The sequence below is a fragment of the Phaethon aethereus genome, assembly GCF_964289735.1.
Source record: "Phaethon aethereus genome assembly, chromosome: 4".
Taxonomy (NCBI): Eukaryota; Metazoa; Chordata; class Aves; order Phaethontiformes; family Phaethontidae; genus Phaethon; species Phaethon aethereus.
Genome location: NC_138578.1, coordinates 57,826,925 through 57,851,541, shown reverse-complemented (window position 1 = coordinate 57,851,541; position 24,617 = coordinate 57,826,925). Strand labels below are relative to the sequence as shown.

The 24,617-nt window shown below is 39.5% G+C and overlaps 1 protein-coding gene across 1 annotated transcript in view; it reads left to right on the top strand.

Annotated features, from left to right (window-relative positions):
- The window catches only part of GRXCR1 (glutaredoxin and cysteine rich domain containing 1), a gene marked incomplete at both ends in the record, with an annotated part of 42,711 nt that extends 19,224 nt beyond the window's left edge, over positions 1–23,487 (top strand). The window contains 3 exons of the mRNA XM_081999732.1: positions 12,190–12,429; positions 20,001–20,066; positions 23,308–23,487. Of these exons, the coding sequence (XP_081855858.1) occupies positions 12,190–12,429; positions 20,001–20,066; positions 23,308–23,487 (486 nt within the window). The remainder of the gene's footprint in view (positions 1–12,189; positions 12,430–20,000; positions 20,067–23,307) is intronic.
- Positions 23,488–24,617: the final 1,130 nt, after the last annotated feature.

Sequence of the window (24,617 nt, the reverse complement as noted above, 5' to 3'; positions counted from 1 at the left end):
GATGATCTTCATATAGGATAAGATATATGTGGCACTTTCAGCAAGGAAGACATGTCCAGAAACCTGGAAAGTGTGGTCACCGCAAATGCTTCTAGGTTTGATTTGGGGTGGTCTATCTGCTTAGTGGTGTGAGTCCTCTGGTGGGCTTCTGTCCCATTTTGGCTGATTCATTACACGCTCAGTCCTGCTGAAAGGTAATAAGGAGGCACCAGCTACTTCTGAGCTGGTGCTGTGGGAACCTCTAGCTCCCAACCATTCTTGCAGCCTGCCTGCAGCACAGGCTTGTAATTCTGACCTTACATAAATCTTATGAAAATATAAGTTCTGAACTTAAATCAGTCCCTCAATAGCTGCCAGAAATGTCAAGTGTGGCAGTGAAGTACTCTGTCTTGAGAGAACAAAGCAGAAGGCGAGAGGCAGGAGAAGAAAGGCTTCCGCATTCTGGCAGTGTTGGTGGAGTACATCTCTCCTGGAGGCAGGAGGAAAACTGGGTGTCAAAGTCCTGAGAGATGACTTCTTCCTGAGAGAACGACGAAGAGCAATCAGGCTTGCTGGAGGGGAAGGGAAGCTTAGTCTCCAATCTGGTCACTTCTCTGAAGTAAAGAAAAAAGGACTAGAGAAACATGAGTTTTCAATTATAGCTTGAATTCAGAAGGTTTGGCAAAGCCAGGTGAATGGGATGAAATAGTTGTTTTTATATTGCAACACCATCAATTGGTGACCAACATTAAGAATAATCCTTTTGATCATTCTGTTGATTACAACATAAAAATACCTATATTTCAGCCACATTTATGGTGAATTTTCTTCCTAACTTTGTTTTGGCCAGAAGAACGAACTCCAGTATAGTTTTCCATGAGAACTTCAGTCCTGACCACAAGGGAATTTGAAGTGGTGTAAAATTTTTGTAGTTTTTACCATTGAATTTTCCTGAATTTAGCTCCTCATCTATATTTGACTGGCACAGCCTACTTCTTATGATGAGGTATTAAATTTAATAAATGTTTCAAATTAGCATTTGTTTTATGCAAAGTCTCAAGGAGCAAATCAGAGAGCTTATATCTTCTGTAGCACTGTAACACAGTTTTGCAGAAGCGTAGGTTTCAATTTCCTGATCCAAGTTCCATCAAAGAGAACTTGTTTATACCACCACTCAGATTGTTCAGCTGAAAGCCATTTATCAAACATAGCAGGTAATAAAAAATTAATAAAACTTGCTTATAACTCTCCCACTAGCACTGTACCTGTAGAAAACAATTGTTTCCCTGGTTGGATGCCACGTTACAGCACACTACAATCAGTCTTTCAACATGGAATGGGCATAGAGGGGAAATATGGAATAACCCATTGCCAAAGAAAATTCATTGTTAGGACAGGTGCTGGGTGAGGTTTGCACGATGTGTTCCGTATAAGTTAAGGTAGATATTAAGCATGTTATTAAATACACTGTAAATCAGCTATGAAAAGTAAAAACTACTTGTAAGAAACAACAGCATTTCTGCACTGAATAACTGAGTTTGTTTTGCTGGAAAGAAAAAGTTTTACAGGTTAATGTTGTTCATTGTCTCGAAAAAGCCATTTTGCAAATACTGTGTTTATAAGTAAAGTAATCCCAGCACCTTTCCTTTTGTATAGGAAGTCTTGTTAGTCTGAAATAAATTGCTAAGGGAAAAGGAGGGTAATAGATGAACAGGCTGTTTGGAGAGCAGCATCAGAGCAATTTTAGCTTTCTTTACTCTCCCCTTTCCCAATCAGTTCATTTCAGAGCTGACATTACAGTTATCAAACTAGCAGATGAAAGAATAAGACTGGAATGTGCTGTGGCCCTGCCACTGAAGACTGAGAAGCAATGAAGCTCTCAGTGAAGATGAAGATCAATATCAGAAGAAGCAAGTGTTCTTCCCATGTGGTTTGAGGCCACTTTGCTCACCTGACAAGCAAACACTGTATTTGATAAAATGCATACACTGAGAAACTCCCATGGAACTTTATCCAAGGGAATCTTCACTGATGTGTGCTCAAGAAGTCATGGACCAAGATCTAGAAAATCACTCTATGAAATTTATTTCCAGTCAGCTTTCATAGTGACAAATATTTTTCCTTTACATAGCGTATTCTAGGAAATATTGCAGTATCATTCACTTTATATAGTGAATGCCTTGTGAATGGCAGAGTATTCTCTCCATCATGTTTACTTTTACAGGACTGAATCTTGCTTATTGAGTTGGACTGGCTAAAAAACTCCAAATGTATCTATATCATTAGTCAAACTAATTGATATAAAATAATCATCCTAGAATAATGCTTTCTGTGGCTTATAATGATTGACATACTCAAAGAAACTAAAGCAATGGGACAACACCCAAATACTGATTTTAAATGCTACTTAATCAAGGAAACATTGGCTCCAGAGTCATATTTTGTAGGTGAGATCATAATAAGTCTGAAAGATAGTGTATCAGGTTTCAACGAGCTATTTTGGAGTGGGATCCCACAGCACACTTTGCAAATGAAGGGGACAATTATGTGCCTTGCTGAAACTCAGTTTAGATATTTCCTGACGGCTGCCTTAAAATTGCACTGAGAGTTTCCTGCTGTAAATGCAAAGGACTGAATCTCTCTGTCCTAAAAAATTATTGCATATTATTTTTGCATGGTGATTGTGTTGGCTGATAAAAATTTTCTGAAATCAAGTCCTCTGGCTAGTGCTATTAAGAAAATTGCATGGTCCTGAATTACGTGTCAGATTTTTCTGATATGGATGGAGTCATAAAGATTTTATTTGTACTGGTAGTGGAAGTTTCAAAATTATGGTCAGTCCAAAGTTTATACAGGCCAGCTGTAAAAAGGTTACCCATAGCATGATTAGTCTGGCTCTAATATTTTATTGCTATTAGCCTTGTGCTGCCTAGCATTGTATTTTTCTTGGTATCCTTGTAAGGCTGATGAGAGGGGAAGAAGATGATGGCAAGTTGAATCACAGAGATCTCTGCGATCTCAGAGAACAATGAAGAGTTTTTAAATAAAGGAAAAAAATGAAGTCAATTAAGTAAGAGATATCCATGATTTGGTTCTTATGACCACCACTGGATTATCCGAGAAAGATTTTTAATGGCATTTAAGGAGAGTGTAACAACATTTTATCGATTAACACTGTAATTATATTTCACTTATAAGCAACATTTTAGGCAGTTACATTAATAGATACATAAACAGTGTTTGATGGGGAGTGTATCGTTTGAAGGTTTTTCACAAAGCACCAGGATTATGTTTGAAGGCTTTGCATGGAAATGAAAAAGGGAAACCACATTTTGGAAATTTTGCATTATCTGTTGTTTCCAGGACAAAATTTTGGCCATTATTACTCCTTGCTGTAATAATTTCTTCCATTACTTGCATGAATAGATGCAATTGTCTGCTCCAAAAAAAGGGATATGAGAGAGAATACTTTGCTGAGATGTGGTTTGATCCTTTAAATTGTTACATTTTATCATCTATAAAATACATTATTGTGCTGACTATGCAGCATGAGATACTTCAGGGAACAAAAAGAGCCTACCATTTCTTTTAAGTCACTATATTTCCTTTGGAATGAAAAAGAAAGATGAGATCTACTAATTTGATGAGGATTGTAAGATATAGAAGACAGAAACACTCAACTAGCGTTGAGTAAACAGCTTCCCTCTGTAAACAGCTCAGCTATTACCTATCTTAACCTACGCCCCATATGCCAGACTAAGAAAAGCAACTTCAGCGATGCTACAGGATAGTCGAGGTGCACCTTGTCTGGCTTCAGGTCTCTTCTGATGAATACAGGAATAGTTCAAAGAACTGCGCGTTGTCAGAGGAGACCGTCGGACCCTAGTCTTTCAAACAACTTCTACTGACTCATGTAAACTGCTGAGGACAAAACTATTTTCAGTAGCTCTTTCTTCTTCCTCTTCAGTCTTTCTGGGCAGTATCCTTGTGCAACAAAGAAATGCTTCTCCTTTCTTACAAACCTATGTAACATTGCCAAGGGTCTTCCCAAAGACTCTGTCTCTTTTTCTCTGGGAAGGTTTTCTTGGAGATGTTGAGCTGGGAAGTATGAAGAGAGAGAAATAAGGAGCGCGCAAGCAAAAGAGAGAAACAAGAATTGTATCACAGTGTTATCTCCTCCTTCCCAGGAGAATTGCAGACTAGGTTAGAATTACTCACAGGATTATCTTTTGCTTCTGATTTTCAGAGGTTTCATTTATTCCTGTTATATACAGAATGGCATAACTAAACTAATACTGATAGACCTTCCAAAGCTTGATAAATAAAACCCAATTAGACATGTACAGGTATGGATCTTCTTTCTACTAATTTGAACACCGTAATAAAGGTTGCCCTGGCTGAATTCCACTGCACGCTGTGCCTTGTTGAACAGGAGCCACTTTTTTCCCCCGAGTCAGTGCCGCACCTGTAGCAGGCACTTTGACTACAGAAAGTCTACACAAGCAGAGACATCACGGTCTAGCAGAGACCATGAACCCTAGGGAAGTAACCCGTTCCCTTATCTGAGCTCAGGTTACCTGAGAGCAGGCTGTAGCTTGGTTGTATGTGTGTGTGCTGGATGAACAGTAATAAGGACATTGGGAGGTGAGCTCAGTTGTAGTCTTTGTACCTTCCAAACCTGCTGGTAGCTGAAGCATTACAAAGAACAGGGAGAGGCAGAGTCATGCCCTGCACTCCTTTGCTGTGGTATTTTAAGTGTTTTTTTCTGCTTTGAAATGAGAACACTTTGACACCCCCTGAACAGCGGTCCATGCCAGAAGATATGTGGGAAAGCCTGCAGTAGCAGAAAAAAAGGTATGATGTTATATTGTATTATTTGAGGAACAGAAAGGGTCATATCACACATATACATGGTGCTAATGGAGGGAAAGACTTCCATTCGTTTTTTTTAGTATTTAGTCAGGTGATTTTAGGATGGAAGGAACAGTATAAATATCACATGCAATATTATTACTACTCTTGTTATTTTCACTGGCATCCCCCAAATTGATATAGGGTCTGAAAAGTACAAATGAATTTAAGACGTATGTAAGTATACTATACCAATGTCTTAGGTATAATATCTATTGCACACTGCAGCTGTTGAACAATTTTGAGGATGCCAACCTTAAGGAGGTAAAACTGTGCTATTTTACAATCAGCAGTATGTGGTGGGTGTGTAGATAAGACAGATGACAGTCGCCCAGGAGTTAGAAAATCAAAGAATTCAGGTTCTTGCTGGATTATAGCCCTTCTCTATAACTGTAACAGCTTCTCAGAGTTGAAACTGAAATGGGAAAAAATGAGATGTTTCATACCGTGTGTTGGGCCACTCAATCACGCAGAGGAGCCTGTGCTCTTATATAGCTTTTGGAAATGAATATATTCCTAGGGCTGCTGTTTGTGGGAGAGGCGAGTGCCAGAATAAGGGCAGACAAAAGGCACACAGGTATTTGTGCCATTTTAAAAGCGGAGAGAAACAGTGACCTGGCCACTTTCTTGGGGAAAACAAAACTAGTACCTATATTTGGGAGTGTCGCAGACTCTCTGGCTACCTTGTCTAAACAAGAGTGCAGCTCTTGATGCCCTCACTTGTAAATTGCTATTGATAGACCTTCCCAGCTTGCTGAGGCTTACGAGGGTTATAACTGGTGATATCATTTCACTGTCCCAAAAACACATGGTCACAGACTCCAACTTCTACAGTTATGGTTCCTGTAATTACCAAAACTGGATAAGAAAATGCAGTGTTTTTGAAGCGATGTATTTAAGAGAAAGTCAGTACGTATTTTGACTTGACTATGACTTGCACTGTTGCAGAAATTTATTATTCTACTGAGCTCTACTAAAATGCGTATTTTCTGAACTGTATTAAGTTCAAGTTCTGAATTTTCCTGAATATTGATATAGTGACAGGTCCTTGAAGACAACGCAAACAGGACTACAGCCTTAATGTAATAAAGCACTTAAGTGAGTGCTTAAACTCAAATTTAAGTGCGCACTGTGCTTTGCTGTGTGAGAGTCCATGGAGGGTTGGAATTGCAAACAGTGAAGTTGAAGGGAATGTGATTTTGTATTGAGAGTGTGTGCTGCAGCTGGGAACCACTTACAGTTCCTCAACCAACAATGACAGACATAAGGGACTGGTTCACAACTCAATTAACATTATACTATGTTGTTGTGATAGCAAATATTATAGTTTTCAGTAGAACACAGACCTTCAGTCTCCAGCCATCTCATTCAAAGACTGTTACATGTTTCATCTAAACTGCGACATGATGAAAAGTATGCTTTTCATTAAAAGCTATACATTTGGGAAAACATGTATCTTCTGATGAAGTGTTATGTTGAAAAAAATTGAAACATTTTGGTGATAACTTTTTACTTTAAAATAAGCTCTTCAGAAAGAATACATTACTTACAGTATACATTTTGAAAACCTTTTAAAACTCAGAAGCTTGTAAAAGCTTTTCAGTCTTGCAGAAATGAAATATTTAAGTTGGTGGTTTTTTTTTTTTTCCTTTGGAATTGCTTCAACAAGAAAGTCGTAGCTATTTTCAGTCACAAAACAGATTGTGGCCAGAAAATTAGTGCTAGACCATGATTCTTCTTGTCACTCAGTTATTAATACTAATTCAGGCTATATGCTATGCATTACCAATTATGAAGTAAGCAGCTTAATTTAAAGCTTATAGACATACAAGCATACATCAAAATATATATGTATGCACATATATGCATACATACATGCATATATGCATACACTGATTTTCTCTGGCTCAACATTTTCTTTAGATCATGAATGCTGCATTTAGTCACCGAAGCATCTCTGGTGCAGGGTTCGTTATGCGCTCTAGATTCCTGCCTCAGCCGACTTAGCGGACAGCAGATACTTCTGCTAATCTGATGGTATCTAATTACAAAGCCAAGGGTGCATATTTCAGTAGCAGACTCCGAGATGGTGAAAGATGATATTCTGAGAGAGCGAAGGGCATATCAGCCATTGATTTAGGTCACAGAAGCAATTCTCTACCGCATGAATAACATTAGTCAAATGTTATATCCAAACATAGTAAAAACCTTTAAAAATCTCATATGTGATAAAGATTGGCATTAACATTTCAGCTTTTGCCAAAGTATTATACCAGCCCATTAATCTTAGCAGAAAAATATTCTGCTTTTGCTAGAATACAGTTGCTCGTATAATGCAAAAAATAGAGCTAGGGTTTGTTGAGGGTTTTTTTGCATTTGTTATTTGAAAGAAGCATAGGAAAAAGATCAGTACTTTAAAAGAACTAAGTGTAAATTTGCAGATGACACCACCATTGAAATAAATTATATATGCATACGAATGTAAATAGCTATTATTTTCACACCAGTGAGGTTAAAACTCACGATTATACCTTCTATTCAGAGAGAGGACTGACTTAAAAAAAAATAATCCCATGACTACTTTTGCAGTGTTTCTGTCATAGCCTTTATTTGCAACCAAATAAAAATGAGGTTAACACCATGAATATTCCTCTTACTGCTGGGCTTGTCTGTTTGCTTGCTTGCAGACATGGTCATATACAGAGGTTTTAAAAAATCGAATGTTACCACTGTTTTACAAGCAATCACTTTATGCCCCAAGGTCCAGCAGTGGTCCTTACACCACAAGTAGAAATGCATTGGCATGGACACGTTCCTCTGTGCTGAATTTGGCCAGCTCTTAGCTGTGCTGTAAAAATATCCACGTTATGAGTTTTGGTCCAAAGATAAAGAGCCACTCAAAGTCAGCAAAGCAGACGTAAAAATGTCATAAACGATATTAAAGGAAATCTATAGCCTCAGGAAAGCAATTCATGACAAATATGCTGAAGAAATAATCTAGTATTATTATTCAGTAATTCATTTTATAAATTCCCTGCACAAATAGGAGTGTGGTGATATCTGCTCAGACCGGGGGGACCGGTCAGGGCCAGGGTAGCTATGGGACCAGTAGAGAAACACGGACTCTTTTTGCTGCTACCTTGGTTGCAGCTGGATCCAGAAGCCAGGAATAAGATACAGTGGGGAAGGTCTGAACCCAGAGACACCCGTGGGAGTTTTATAGCTTACATATTTATCCGGCTTTCAGAAGCACCATGGAAACACCTGACTGTTATACAATATTTTCAGAGCTACTGAGAAGTCTGTTGTTATTGTCATGGCAGCTGTTATACAGAAAAGGTAACTTCTCAAGCACATACTTTAGGAGTATAATTCACAAATATTTCATATTTCTGCAGCCTCAGTAATATAAAAATTAAAAAAAAATACCCCAAATATTGAAACAACTTGAAGACTCTGTAATGTATTTGTTGTTGTTGTACACTTACACTGATTACCAGGATTTCTTTTAAAAAAGGTTCAGGATGTCATATTTCAGTGACTTTCTCTCTTTTTTACCACTTCCTTTTTTTGTTTCACAATCTGTCTCTTTTTTGTCATATTTTTCACGTTTTTATTTCTACACTTAGTTTGTACTGTCAGTATCCTGACATTTTGGTTTATTATCTATTTTTTGGTTATTTCTGTCTTCTCAACCTTTTTTCAGTCCCCTGCATCCCTCTGTTTTGTTGCTCTATTAGGCCCTCTCTTTTTCATCAGCAATTTCTTTTTCTGTTCTGTGGTCTCTCTAGATACTAAGCTCACGTGTTTAGCCTCATGGGATGACATCCCTCATGCTGTTTGCAGAAGACTTGCTCAGTTAATGACTACATTTAGTTGCAACCACGTCAGATGGATGCCGGTGGGATGGCAGAGGGATAGGTTTTCCTTAGTTGTAAACCAAAGTGTAACTAACTCATTTGCGAAAGCCCTGATCCACCTGGTAGAGAAGTCTGGGAAAAGACTGAGTCGGGCACAAAATAAGAAAGATCATTTCATTTTCTCATGTTCAACCCTGAACAGGATTCAACTGGTGCAACAATTGCTTTTTCTCAACAATTGCTTTTTTGATTGAGAGAAAAAGGGCAGCTGTTCCCGAGCCACTGGGAGCGGCATCTGTGGCATGAAGTGACGCAGGTCATGCTGCTCCTGGTGCTGCCTACTTGACGTTCCTAAGCAAAATGCAAGCTCTTCAGGATGATGTAGTAAAACAGATACCGCCTTTGGACCCTTTGGGGGATGATAGCACTGTGCTGTTAAACTAAAACCTGTAAATGACGTAGAGGATCATTACTAAAGCAACTTTATTTCCCTCTGAAACCTTAAATCCCTTCCTTGGCAGTCTTTCTACATGGACACCTTCTCTGAAGCACACTCTTGGTGCATTTGCATGGGGTTTTCTGAATCTGACACAAAAATAGCCGCCTTAGGCCAAAATATTTCCGTAAGCTTCGGGTTTCAATGAGAATCCCATTTACAGGAAGTTCAAGAAAATGGTCAATATAAGCTGCTCCAGATCTTTTGCATTGCTCATCTGCACAGCTTGAGCGAAGTTTTGTCATGCCCATTAACCAGAGAATTACCTTTTCTCTAACTTCAACTAAAATTTTATGTGCGTTTGTGCGTTATATGAGATGATTTTAATTTGGAGTTTGTTATGCAAAATTGTAAAAGTTAGTTTTCTAAAATGTTTTTCTATTAATTTGTTTACATTGCATGTCATTTATTAAGTTTTTTTTGCCAGAGTTCCAACCTAAGAAGGAAAAGTAGAGTGTTCAAACATTATTCTGCTGATTTACTTCAAGAGCATATTGTAGTCAATAAATATTGCCGTTGTCATTGAATTGGGTAGTGAAATAGGAATTAGCATAGATTCTCATTAAGAAAAAACATGTAAATCTCTCTGTCTTGACTCCTATTTTTAATTACCAATGCGGTTCAAGATAGGTGACAGGAAAGATTTTTCCTGGTATGATAAAGTCCTGCTGAGGACAAGTTCTGTTTGTTTGTGGCACAGAAAATGAGGTGTTTACTAAAATTTCCCTAAAGAATTATTTAGCCAATGCTCTTGATACTTCTGTGCAGGGCAAACGAGGGTATTTCTTCACTACCACATTAGAAAAAAATAAAGGAATAAACATAAAAGTGACTCTGCATACACAGCTTCCACTTGATATCTTTCCAGATCACTTTACAACTTTCCATTCTTCCGTGTCTTCACCTGCTTATTTGTATGCTGCAGGGACACCACAGTCCTGATGCTTCGCTAGATAGGGACTGTCTGTATCCATGCTGCCAGCCGCTGGTGTCTGGGAACAAACAGCATTAGAGACTAGAGCTATGAAGGAACAAGAATTTCCATCCCGTTGGATAGTTTTCCACTTCAAAATGTATTTTCACCCCAAAGAGGAGAAAACAATGAGTATGTGAAATTATTTTTGAAGGAATATTTTAAGAACTCCTTTTTGGTTACTTCTGAAAAGGATGAACTCCTCTTCCTTCCAGCAGCCCATGCACTGTTACTAAAATATCCGGCAGTGTTTATGTAGACTGCTTGTCTTATAAGTAGAGGACGTGCTAATCCTCTCAATTGGAATGTGTGAAAATATGCTGGAGAAGACTCAGTGCTGCAGTAGTGGTATAACAGATTTTCAACTTAGAAAACAGGCTGGAGAAAAGTAGCCCACTTTTTATAACACTTGTTCCTAAAATTGAATTTTTGACATCCATTCAAAGAGAAATAAATACTGACCTATTGCAACATGCTTCCTTCACAGAACGGGAGACAGACAACTGATAAATTATGTATGCTTGCAATTACACTTCCAATGATCTATAAGTGATCTGTAAAAGGCAAGTGTTTTTCCTGAGAACTCTTCACTGCATATTGAACCTTGTAAACACCTTTCTAAGCAGAGTATGCTTTTCACAATCACTATTTTTTGCATTTACGTAGTAAGATAAATAGCGACTTCATTAGGGGGAAAAATCTGCAATGGCATCTACACAACTTTACAACTTTGTACAGTTATTACATGACATAGTTCAAACATTGTTTATTTGCCCATCAGGGTTAATTTTCCATAGATCGCTACAGTACGTTAGAAGTATCTTTGCATATTATTTTCCAGCTTGTAGTTGGACTCCTGGAATATCGCTGGAGTGATTAAATGTCATTTGCGAAATAGAATGGATAATTCAAAAAGTTTGGAAATGCCTTTTAAAAAAGCTAGGATTTTAGCTGTTTATCTGAACAAAATATCTTTGTTTAAAGCAATGATTCTCAGGCTTTTTGAAAATGTAGCACTCTCTTGGACAAACTAATCCTTGCAGTGTTTACCCCCCTTAATTGCTTTCGTCCCAGAAAGGAAAGATGTGGCATAAACTTTTGCATATGAAGAAGTGAGGTAAAAAATAAAATCTGAATTGTCATATGAAACTTATTACAGCCAAGGGAACTGCGTCCCCTGGCTGCAGTGGGCTTTGAATTGGGCACTGAATACACACAAAACGTACTTTTTACTTGTTGGTTGGATGCTAGAGTAATTTGACGTGGATACCCACTAAAAATTAAGGATACGTCTCAGCATGGAGACACCTAAAGTATTCTAAATTAACGTTGGCTCGTGGATGTGATGGAGTTTAGCGTAGGCTCTTGTTCTTGCTTAAAGGAGGATGTCAACAACATCCGGGCAGCAAGTTTAGACTTAGTCTTGATACTACCAGAACGTGTTTGTGCAAACAAACACAAGTTACTGTTATAACAGGCTCAAACATCTCTAAAAACAACGGGATCAGGGGAGTCCTGCATTCGCAGTACTATTGCAACTTTGAAGAATTTGCACTTGAATACATGAGAGGGGATTAACCCACAGTATTATATTTTACTGGTTGGGGAAGGAGGTGTGACTATGTACAGAACAACAGCAAAAGGGTGATGACTTATTCACGTTTGGAAGTCCAGCAGGATCTAAAATATATCATCTGTTTCTTGAAAATGTTGGGCTTGATTCACCATCTCCAAAGCTTTCCAAAAAAGTAGAGTGGCACCTTACTTAGATAAACAGCTTAAATTGCCTTAAGCTGGTGATTGCAAGAACTTAATTCCTCCCCTTCCATCATTACATTTGAAAAAAGTACAATGTTGGATTGTGTTTTCAACATGCATATTTTTGCTTAAATAATATCTTTAATGAAATTGCTCAATACGTGGAAGCTATTAACAATTTGTTTAATGTAATTGTAATTTTTTTTTTTCAGGTATCAACAGTGCTAGAATTTGGCCGCATAGTAATTTATACTACCAGCCTTCGTGTGGTGAGAACCACTTTTGAAAGATGTGAACTGGTTAGAAAGATCTTTCAAAATCACAGAGTTAAGTTTGAAGAAAAAAACATTGCTCTGAACAGTGATTATGGAAAAGAACTAGATGAAAGATGCAGGAGGGTCTGTGAAGTTCCCTCACTCCCTGTTGTGTTTATCGATGGCCATTATCTTGGGGTAAGTAAAGCACGAGCCTGTGTTTTATTCTGCAGTCTGGAAGAACAGATGAAAATCCTGATGAATGAGAAGCAGGGTTTTTAGAAATTTTTTTGCAATGCTGGAATGATCGGAACAACCAAAGAGCGCGATCCCTGTGTGGTATGTGCAGCACAAATCCACATTGATAGGTTTGATCTGAAGATGCAAAAGGTAACTGGGGAGAGGCTATCAAGAGGGGAATAAGATGCAGTAACACAATGTAAGCTATCCCATGTTTCTTAAAAAATGGCTTATCTTTGTAGTTGAAACTATGAAAATCTAGAGAAATAGATTTTTTTTTCCTCATGGGAATCTGTATGTATGATTGACCCAGGGAGATGAGCACACATAGCATAAACCTGTAATTTAGTAATATCTGTGTTGAATATGAAACTAACAGCTTGGGGTGTCAGACCTTAAACATGCATTGAATTTTATATGATGCAGTCTGTATCAGGCATCTGTAATCAACTGAACATTTGTTTTAGGTACAGAATTGGTCAATACTTTTAGAAAAGTGTAGCGGCAAAAGAGAGAGAGAAACTGCCCAACTCTTCTCTGTTGCAAGACATAAACTCCAAATGGAAAACTATACTCCAAATTTGTTTTCTGATACTCTGGGTTTAAAAGTCTGTTGACGTTTGAAATCACTTTTTCATTAAGGCCAGCTTGTACTTTAGAAATGTATTTCTGAGAAACTGAAAAAATTAGAGTTTAAAAGAAAAAGATTCTGGGAAGTGGCACACAGAAAGCTGCTCAAGAGCTCAGAGAAGGTATTTGTCTCGAGCAGTAAAGAACTAGCAATTAGCACAAACAGCGAGATTGTGATTTGTGAAGGCAAACTGTATTTAAACGCAGCGGGGTTATTGTGTTTGTATCGCTTAACACTTTCATTTTCACAAAAGATTTAAATAACGAAATGAAATGTGATCAACAGTCAGGGCATAATGGATATTGGGCCTGTATAAACACTCAAATACCCTTTCTCCCCTTTCTCCCCATCCCCTTCCTAGCTCTTGGTGTGCTCTGCTTGAGGTGGGCTTCCCCGAGCACTCTAACAACTGCATTTTCTGGCACAGGGCTCTCCAGACCACTGCAGCAACTGCAAAGTCGCCTGTGTGCAGAATATTAGCAGACAGTGAATTGTACTTCCTAGTAGAGAAAGCTTTTATCAAAAACCCGAGTCGGAGACTTCTCCAGCCAGCCAGGAACAGAAGTGCTTCGTTCAAAAGCAGCTTAAAATTCAGCAGGATTCAGACTAAGATTCGCTCACCTGGTTATCATGTTAAAAATAAAAGTAGTGAGTTATAACCGAGTCCGAGAAAATCTCAGTCCATGTGTTACCAATTTGTTATAAGAATTCAGTTAAAATACTGAAATGGATTGAATAAATTATTTGCTTAGCTTTAGGTGGAGCCTGGTTACAGTCATGTTGGTGTGATGGATGGCCCATTAATTCACTGTTGCTCTTTTTTTACAAGATCATGGGAAACTTGTCTTTTAATAGAGGAGCAACAGTGTAACAATCTAATTAGATTACAATCTAATCAAAACTATTTAAGTCTTGTATGAGATATTTTGGAGGGGTATAGAAAGGAAGGCAAGGGAATTAGGGAGCTAGCTGTCTGTGGGAGAGACAAATCTAGCTGTCCAAATACCTGCTGACAGGTACTCAGCAGGTTTTACCTCCTGTAGGTAAAAAAATGAAGAAAGAATTTGGTGTTCTGGTCTACAGACATTTATTACAGCATGGCAACTCCATTCACATTGCTTAACACAAGAAAAAAATAAAATAGTATTGATCTGCAAAAAAACCAGAACAAATCAGACTTGGGGGATGTTTTCTTTCCTCTTTTTTTCTTTTTTTTTCATTAAATTCATGAGGCACACTGTGGTTAAATGGACTTTAGCTACGGGAGAGGATTAAAGTTATTCCACATAACAGTGTTATTATCCTTGTTTCGGGGGCAGGGAGCGAAGGAGGTCCACGTCCAGGAGACGCGGGCTCTGCCTCACGGGGAGCGTCATGGCCAGCCGGGATGGTGGCAGCCCTTCGCGCTGCCAAGGTGGGTGCCCCTCACCGGCGTTCACGCCTCTCCAGGGCGGCACCGCTGCTTTGGGCCGGTTGCTGCAGCATCACCCTCTAATGTGCTTTAGCTGAGATGAACCTGGGTGGGAAAACCAAGCCCGATGTGCGCAGAGGTGACCGGGGCAGCCCCGCGGCTGGCAGGGACCGGGGAGCCACAGGGTGAACGTGCCCCTCGCCCTGGCACGGGGCCGGTGTCCACGCGCTCCGGTCAATGTGGAAAAACCCCGTTATTTTATTGTAGTTTCTATTTCTCCGCCTTAGTATGGTTTCATAAAAGAGGCTGGCGTTTATTCATTTAGGAAGAGAAATAAGGTGGGGGGGGGCACTTTGCGTATCGAGAGGGTCTGGCGACGTGGCAATCGCCCCCCAGCTATGTCAGTGCCTGGGATGGGGCACCTTAAGAAGACAACGCATCAGGGACTCCAAAGGCAGTAAGTTGGCTGGAACCTGTGCTGGGCTTGCGTTTCATTAAAATGCGATCGAGGACTAATTACAGAATTTGGTCTCGTTGGTAACGGGACACTTCTATCATGCCTTTTATGATAATCACCTTCTGATAGGCAAACACAACACAAAAATCCAGAAGCCTGGTGTGTAAGTAAATTAATAATCTCTCTCTCTCTTTCTGTCTCTCTTTTTAAAAAATTTGAATATTTATTTCCTGGCAAATCCCTCCCTGAAGGAGATTGCATGTAGCAATACAAAGGAGAATCTATATTAAGCCAGGCACCTTTCGATGAGTCATAAGGAGGAAAAAACCCCAACCCCTAATTAAAATATGGACAGTTTTCAAAGGGGACAAGATTATTTTTCATGAGAAATTTGTAACAAAAGCAGCAGAACACAGCATATGTGCATCATGTACGGTATTCGAGCTGTTCAGAAGCAGGGACAAGGTTGTTAGAGCACTGCAGGCTGTGTGGATAAATCTTCACAGCGCTGTGGAATTTATCATCGCCTGCATAGGGGGAACAAAACAAACCAGCGACTTGGGCAGAAGCAATAGAAAAATCATATTTAGCCCCCGTCAAGCAAAGTCCTGAGTCCTGCAGTACAGCAGGTCGTTTAATCTTCTCATTTTTTCAGGATCAGATCATTATATTTCTTGACACACACTGTCAAAACATCAGTCTGACAGGAAATTGCAGGTTCTTTGTGCAGCATGCTCTTTACCAGCTGATCTAATCCCTCCTTTTCACCTGGGGCTGTCTCCATCTGAAATGGAATTATGCCATCTGCTGGGACACAAAAGCAGAATAAAAAATTAGTTCCAAAACTGAGAAATCATCACAGAACAAAAAAAATTTAAAAAATGGAGCGTTCATTTACTCTTTTACAAAGGCACACAGGACTGTTACAGGTTTATGTTACGTAAGGATGCACTGAGGTCTGGAAGAGGGATGCACATAACAAAAAGCAAATAGAATCATCTTTAGTAATCATGTTAGCTCACTGCATAACAGTTTATAAAATACATTTATTTTATTTTTCACTTTAAATATGTGATGGAATTCAGTATTGACCTGTCATATAAACCTACTTGAAACTTTTTCAAATATGTCAATTTAAATTTTTTTTCCCGGAAGAAACGGTTTCCTATGTAGTTTTCCCAGCTGTAACGAACCCACAAGGGCATGAGATTTACACTAAAATTGTTTTATTTGACTCATTGCTTATGATTTTTTCCTAAGAATGGTGAGGCTACTTTTGTAACTGACTTTTAGAAAGTGTCTGTGCAACATATTTTCTTGTTATGCAAGTAGTAACACTTCCCTTTTTGCTGCGTTCCAGTGGTCATATATGATTAATAGCTCTCAATTGCCTACATGTTTTGTTAAACACATTCTCCTGGTGTTCACCTGATGGGGTGGATATGAATGGCTCTGTGGCAGTAAAACTGTGAGGTAATTGTTGCATCGAGTCACTTAGCATTTTCCCACTTGCTTCTTCCATTTTGCAGTTTAACATTTCAGGAACAGCAGGGTTTAATTAATCTAATAGCTCTTTGCATACCCATCTTTCAGTTCTTTGCATATCAAATCCCATATTTCTGGTGCTGGTACTATACTGCAGTGTCAATTTTCTCCGTTGATGGGCAGATTTCCAGACATTCGGTCATACTCCATGCGTGCCAGCTGCCGAGGGGCACCTCCCTGTGAGAGGTGCAGAGTTGCAGGCTGGAGAGCGTGTGAGCTTTGGGCAAAGGCAGAGGTACGTGCAGTCTGTGTCCTCGCAAAGCCACGGTGAAAAACCATGGCAGGTCCAGCAAGGGTGAGGCGTGTGATTGCATTCTGCTGCCGTAGCAAGAAGCCTCTCCTGTAACTTAGGAAAAGCCTGTTTTTAAGGAGATTAGGGAGGCGACTTATGTGCACAGCAAAGGTGTCCACAGGAGAGATGTTGCAGTGCTGTGCTAATTTTTCTCTGTATATAAGGAAGAGTGTGGAAGAGAGGCTGCTTCCCCAAATCAGCAAGTATCCCAGTACAGCCAGATGCAGAACCAGATACCTACGTGTATTCCTTGATGAAGACAGTAATGGGCTACATCCAAGACAGGTGAGAAACAGACTGGTTTAGTGACAGGACAGAGCTGGGGCAGCAGGAGATTTAATGGACCTTGGGTTTACCCTAGTTCTGCAATTAGTGACACTGTACCTGAAATATGATGCTAATTTCTGGATATGCTCAAGAGAAAGTTGGGAAAATATTTTGAAGGATAAAAATGGTCTCAAAACCCTGTTGAGTGATTTAGCCAAGTCTGTGGCATTTCCTTGCCAAAAGAAGAGCAAAGGCCTGACCGTAGCCCCTGGGCTCCTCCATCATGGTAGATAGCAACTGCAGTTAGTAGATAAAGGATTCGCAGGCTGGTGCTTTGAAATTTAACTGGTTGACAAAACCGAAAACTCACTTCTCTCTGCTGCTTCTTTAAACGTTATGGCCACTGTCCCTCGAGCTCCTTATGTGAGTCTTAGGAGGGACAGTCTCTTTAATGTTTCACATCCCTTTGTGGGTGACTGTGGACTGAGTACTGTGTAGGAAGCAAAAGAAAAGCATCACTTTCTGGTCAGAAGGGAGCTATTGGACATATTTAACAGATGCCTTAATTACTCTATTAATTACAGACTGTATGTTAAGATTCACAGATCCAATAGGAAGGTTAACCTTCCTTTTGTATCTTTTATTCAAATTTCACTTGAGGCAGCCGTTAATCAGAAAAGACACGCTGAAACATTTAAAAACTCGATAGCCATTTGGACGTTTGGCTTTTAATTTTAAAACCGTAGTAATGAGGCTTTCCACGTTGAAAGTGACACAGCTGGCTGGCTGAATGTCACCTGAAATAGAAATCCTTTAAAATATGGATCTATAACAGGAAACCTGTCAGGCTTTTAATTCCACTGCTGCAAAAGCCAGTCAGCATTATCATCCAACACCACTGTAACATGGAGCAGCAGCCACAGGAATGCTTTTGCCAGCTGTTGCCGCAGAGAAGAGACCCTTTCCTAAACGGGGGCAAACCGGGGCTTGTCTAGCTTAGGGAATTCGCGGTGCTGCAATTACATCGATAAAGCTGCAAGTCCTTAATGCCTCTGCATCAGACGGGCAGCGCGAGCTTTGTCTTAAACCGCTGCAGTGAGATTAAGGCCCGGGGCTAATAGCCCGTGGGCCGCCTTGGCAAACCCTTGCTTTGTTGTGCCGATCGCTCCTTTTGCCCGTTCTGCGCGCGGGCAGAGGAGGGTGAGAGGGCGGGTGCGAAAGGGGACGACAGACAGCTAAAAGCTGCTCTGCTGGGGACACAGAGAGCCTAACGCGAACGTCGAAGCCGGTAACTGCGTGCCCGTGACCTAGAACCGATTTCAATGGAAGAGTCAGCACAAGTAGGGCTAGCTCATCTGCGCCTCCTGTCGTCTTCTGTGGCTAATTAACCACAACTAATTTGTAGAGGCTTCTTTTTTTTAAAAAAAATCTCTTTGAAAGTGTAGCAGCACTATAAGAGTAGCTTTCACTGAAAAAGCGGTACTCACATCCACTAAAATATTAATATTTTGCTTTTCAACTGAAATGAAAGTCATCAAACACAGAGTCAAAAGTACTTCTTTTTTGCACAAAGCCAGAACAAAAAGACTTTCTACAGGGAAACTAACCTTAGTAGGGTGTCATACAAAATCCTTTGCAATGTTTTGGTGGCCCTCAGTTGGCTTTTGGGCTACACACTTGCAACCTCTGCAGTCCCCGTCAAGGCACTATGGGTGGTTGGACGCTAACAGACACATTAGTGACCCATATGTGTTCTCTGTGCTCCCCATCAGCCTTTCCTGTACCTCCCAGTAACAGGGAGAGTGGTTCTGGTGGGGAGCTGGGGCCGAGAGACCCTTCGTCTGACTGGGCAGCTCAAAGCACTGGCACATCTGAGCACTGTGCCAGCATCGCACCACAGCCCAGCCCTGTGCCAGCATCCCAGCCCACCTCCCAGCTCACGCCAAGAGAAAACCAAAAATGAAGTTTAGCAGTCTGGGCGTGCAGGAACGAGAAAACTGGGACAGCGCGATGGCATGAAGCCATCACCCAGTCTAGATGTGGCCAATCACCCTTAGCAGTGGGTAAGGGCTGTGCAGTTCCCTCCGTGCCTCGTTTCCTCACCTTTTGTTGGTTTCTTGTGATCCACTGACTGAGTGTCTGTAAGTGTTTGGTAATATTTAGTATTCAGCGAATTTGGTTACATAAGTGAAGTGTAAGCTTTCAAATGTGGTCCTCTAATTAGAAGAACTGGGAAAAAAAGTTTTACATCATCTTTGACACTTTAATTTTGTCTGCAATAATCTCTTAGCATTTACTTTCAGGAGGAAAAAAGAAAAAACACTTCAGTACTGCCTCGGTTCAGATCACAGAACCCCTCAGAGGCCTAATGTACTCGGAGTAAATTATTATTATTCATTGTTGTGTCTGACTTTAATGTTGTTACAGTATTTTCATTACCCTTTTTCTCCTTGTGTTATACATTAGGCATATTATGTCTTAATTCAATGCTCAACTGCCAAGAATATTTGAAATACAATTTCCTCCTTTCATTTTGCTGCATTCTCTGACGTGTTGTATATTTATATAATTGTAATTTTTGACACGGTAACTAGACATATTTTTTATTCTGTCAGGAAACGTACCCTGTAAAATAAATGGAACACAATCAGAATTTCCAAGCCGTGTCACCTTTTACAAAAAGGCAATGTGATGTGACACCTGGTAACGAACTTCAGGCACTACTTTCAGAACTGCAATTAAGTTCTCTTCTCCTTCTAGCTTTCCTAAGGTTGACCTAATTACAAAATACTTAATGTGAGTCAAATTTGTCCTCAGCTTGTTTAAATTTTCAAGATCAAATCATCAAAAAATCAAATTTTCAAGACCAACCATCTCTGTTTTTTCATGCTAAACTGGTTGACATTTTTCTTCTTCTTCCTAATAGGGTGCTGAGAAAATTTTACTAATGAATGAATCTGGGGAACTGCAGGATCTGTTAACCAAAATTGAGGTAATTGTATTTCTGCAAATAAATATAAGGAACGCACATTGAATATTTGCAATTGAGTAGATTTTCTTTTTTCGCTAGTTCCTTTTCTTCTGTTAGAAACTGATGATCCCAAATGCTCTTTTTGTTTTTCTCTTTCAATGAATGATACCATACTATCACAGCCCATTAAATTTCAGGAAACATGGATGGCTATAACATCAAACCAAAATGTCCATCTCTGTTTTCTCTTGGTTTTGCCACAGCAGGAAAGGCATGTCAAAGGCATTTTCCCTTTCCCATAAGTGACATCATCTTTGGTATTTAACCTTGACCGTGCCGTGGGGGAGTCAGGCCTCTTGTGTGGATGCTGCACCACTTCCCTGTGTACTGCAGTGAACACGCTGGGAACCTGAACGTCTGCATCCAGGCTAGACTTAAAGCTGGACAACTACAAAACCTGGGCAAATGCTGGAAGTTTCCAATTACACCATTTTGCACAAATTTCAAATGACAGGATATCATGCCTTTCTTCAGCTCTTAGTTTGCCTTGTCCATTGAAGTTCTTTGAGGCAAGTTTGCTTTCTACTGTGAACAGTTGATGCATGTTTCCTGAGGAGCCTTGGAATTTGGGTCTGCTCCCACAGCTTTGATGTAAGCTAGGATCTCTACTGGTCATCACTTTTCTGCTGGTCTTGTGCTATTGGCTGCTCAAGGCATTTTCTGTTTTCCTTTGGATAGCCTGTAACAAAGAACATTGTGGAGAGACGTGTGTCGTAATGTCTGGGTTATATGGATAGCTGTGTCCTTATGAAAGGAACGTATTGCTATTAATTATCTTGTTATTTTGAAATCACCCTTAACCAAATTAAGTTAACACATAAACTTTAGAAGTATGTAACATCAATATCAGAAACAGATAATGAGGATACGATATTTGTAAAAGACAGTGATGAAAGAGCAAAAGAAAGCTACATCTAGCTGATTGAACCCCAAGGTTTTTCTTTCCCTGCATTTAGCCAAATTACAGCATATGCTTTCCTAACATGCTCTCAGTATCCCTTTGCATACCATACATCTTTGAGTTTATCACCAAACCAGTAGTTCTTTTTGTGAAGAATGTTGGTTTCTTCTAGCCGGTCTCATTCCTGAACTCCTTCAAAAGTTCCAGTCAGGCTGAGCCCAAGAGTTGTTCACCTCTGTCTTACTCAGGAGGTAGATTTAACACTATCCAGTAATTCATGAGCTGCCTCTTCCCTTTGTGGTGCAGGTGGTACCTTCTGTATTTGTCTGGCCTGTTCCCTAGTTCAGCAAAACTTTCCTTGCCTTGTGACCCAGTGGATGTATTTCTGTATAAAATGCAGAAGAACCTGTTGGCCATATTGAACCACATTGAGTAACTAAACAGAAACTATTAAACATAACTATACATATCATTAAAGCATGCAACATTCTTCTTGTCTGACTAGAAAGGTTAGCTAATACACCTCCTTAACTTTTTTCATTACTTTGGAATGAAATGTCTCCAAATCCTGCTTTGGGCAGGTCTTATAACATTATTACCTAGCCCAATGTGTGTCCTAATCTTGGGACAGAAAGTACATCTATAAGACAAATAATGCCAGACTACAGCAGACTGATAACTGCTTACTGAATACAATCACTGCTTCACTGCTTTTTTTTTTTCCCCAAAAATGGATTTTCTACAAATGCAAGGGGCAGTCAGGTTTCTTCATTACTGAAGATGCAGAAAGGGGAAACTGTCATCTATTCAAGAAGGAAATGGCCATGTTCAAGGAACTGAGCTAAAGCAATTCTGCATTTGTTTTTTGTTAGTTCTCTTAACTACATGGAAAGGTAGTTAGTTACAAGCCTAACAAGTAATACTGAATGTAAAGATGAAAAATATTGTTCTCTTAAAACTGTGAGATTATTTGCAAAAGTGTCCAAAGAAGTAAACCGCCATCATAAATTATGAAAGATGTGGGCCTTCCTGAGATAAGAAGAATGCTCATTTTACATTAAATACTTTCAAACATTGTCCCTGGAGAAGTTAATACTAATAGGAGTTGTTTGCCCAGTGAAGAAGGAAGGCAAGTTTATGAGCTACAGGACAAAAAGAAAAAGTGTCTTTTTTGCATGTTCATCTGAGTTGTCAACAAATGAATGCTATCGTCAATGAGTTTGCCGAAAACTCTTCGGTTTTCTCAATGAAGCTACAAGTTCTACATTATCTGCACATATTTTAGTATACTCTGGTAATAATTTGTGACTAATTTTTTAGTGACCCATAATTCCTCAGACTAATACTAGCAGGAATTGTATGGATTTTTGTTCTTCCTTTGTAAATAAATCTGTAAAGTCTTTACTCAACGGTGCAATGTTAAAATCAGATATCTGTGCTGTGGTAAGTACCCAACATGCCATGAATTTAATTTCTCTGATATAGAACTTTAAATCAATCATTAAATAAAGGGGCAACATTTTCAGCAAGTGAAACTTAAAAATGTCTTTGAAATATCTTCTTGTGTTGTCTGTTGTCTTTAATCCAATACAAAAATAGAATAAAGTTATTGTTTTACTTAGGAATTAGGAGAATTGAGGGAGCCCAAACCTTGCTTGCAGCAATTTTCTCCTGGTGTAACTGTTGAATATTGATGATCTTTCTTCTTTACACTTAAAGCTTCAGCATTCTACACCCATAAATTTGAATACACCACTTAATTCCTCAAGCACTACTTGTCAGAAGCTATGAATTGCTTTTTGATATGATCTGCTCTGACTGTAATCGGAACAATATGTTCAGCACAAGCCTGCAAATGCTAAAAGTCATAATATCTTAACATACAGCATAGAAAATATAATGTGAGCATAAACTGTCTGGAGTTTAGATTCAATCAATTGCAATACCTCCTAGAATTGATCTAGACATAAACTACATCAGAGTAACGTATGCAAGCTATCCTTTAGCTAGCTTTTTTGGTAAGTATAAATACAGGCTGCTAAGGTATAATGTGACTGACGAACCTGCAGTGAGCCTCTCTGACCCTTGCATGTGGATCTGACCAAAGGAAAAGGCAGAGGTACTGGTCTTCCATGGTGGTATACCTTGGGATGGGGCGGTGGTTATTGCTCAAGATGGGAACCAGAATGTATATTCTCAGCTGTCGTGGAGCCCTCATTGTCCTGGAGCCCTCATTGTCCTAGAGCTTATGTTGGTTGATGAGTTAACATTTTTGTCTTTCTCACATTCTTCCTTGAGCAGAGAGTCCAGCATCCGCATGAGTGCCCTTCTTGTGGGGGCTTTGGTTTCCTGCCGTGCTCAGCGTGCCATGGGAGCAAGATGTCTGTGTTTCGGAACTGCTTTACAGACTCATTCAAAGCCCTCAAATGTACGGCTTGCAATGAGAACGGGCTACAGCGCTGCAGGAGCTGTGCAGGCTAAGAATGGCATCTCCACATGTACAAACTGATTTTATGGTAGTGCACCAGTTTATAATATGATTTTTTAAAATTAATCTGTTTATCCAATTCAGTCAATAAAAATCCATTTGTAGTATACTTCTGCTGGTTTTATCATTTGAACTGTTTAAACTTAGGTCACTGACCATATAATGAAGTCTGAAATATATTTTTCTACTTTCTTTATAGACAGATTTGTAGTGTGCAGAACTTATTGTATTATCAGTCCTTTGGATATGAAGTCTTCCTTTTTTCTACAGGGGATCATCAGCAATAGTATGTGTTTCTGAGTCATGCCCTCAAGATTACAGCAAAATGAAGCTTAACCTTTGGATTATTGAGTAGCTGCTGCTTTCAAGATCAGTGAGAATAAAGATTTTGTGATGTGGAGTAGCCCAAAACCATTCCATTTAGCACTTCCTTGAAAAGTTGCTATAGCTGAATTCTGGCCTGAATTCTAAGTGGCAACAGAAGAACTGAAACATTTCTTAAAAGTACCATGAATCACCTTTCTCTTTTAGTAATCCATTGTGTTTGATACTAAATTAATGTTGTTAGACAAATTTATATGAACATTTAACATAGTAGATGTTGATAACCATTGCTGTACTCTCTCAGACATTTATGGTCCTACATATCACAGTAGATCTTACAGTAATCAAGTGAGAACACCAGATAACTTCATAAATGGCATATAAAGTAATAGAGGATGAAATTTATGCTTTTTCAGCTTAGTAACTGTTGTGGTTTGATGGCTAGCCTGGTACGAGTGTTTTAGGGCACTTGTTCTCTCCAGGAGGGCCACTGGTCTATGCCCAGACAACTCCAGCACTGTAGATACTTTTGTGATTTTGGGTGTGTTTCCCCAACACAAGCACAAGAGAATTAGTCAGGGATTAGTCTGAATGGACTGTGGGCTCTCCACATTGAATATATTCCAATTTGGAAGTACATTAACACTCATGCGCTTCCACAGAGTACTTCAGTGGACCACCACCTTCTGCTTACATTGACATTGCACATCTTCCTCCTGTTCCTGCTGTCAGTCTGTACTGGCACAAGCAATACAGTGATTTAGCAGCTTGTTGAAATTGGTGTTGGCTAGAAAAGGTT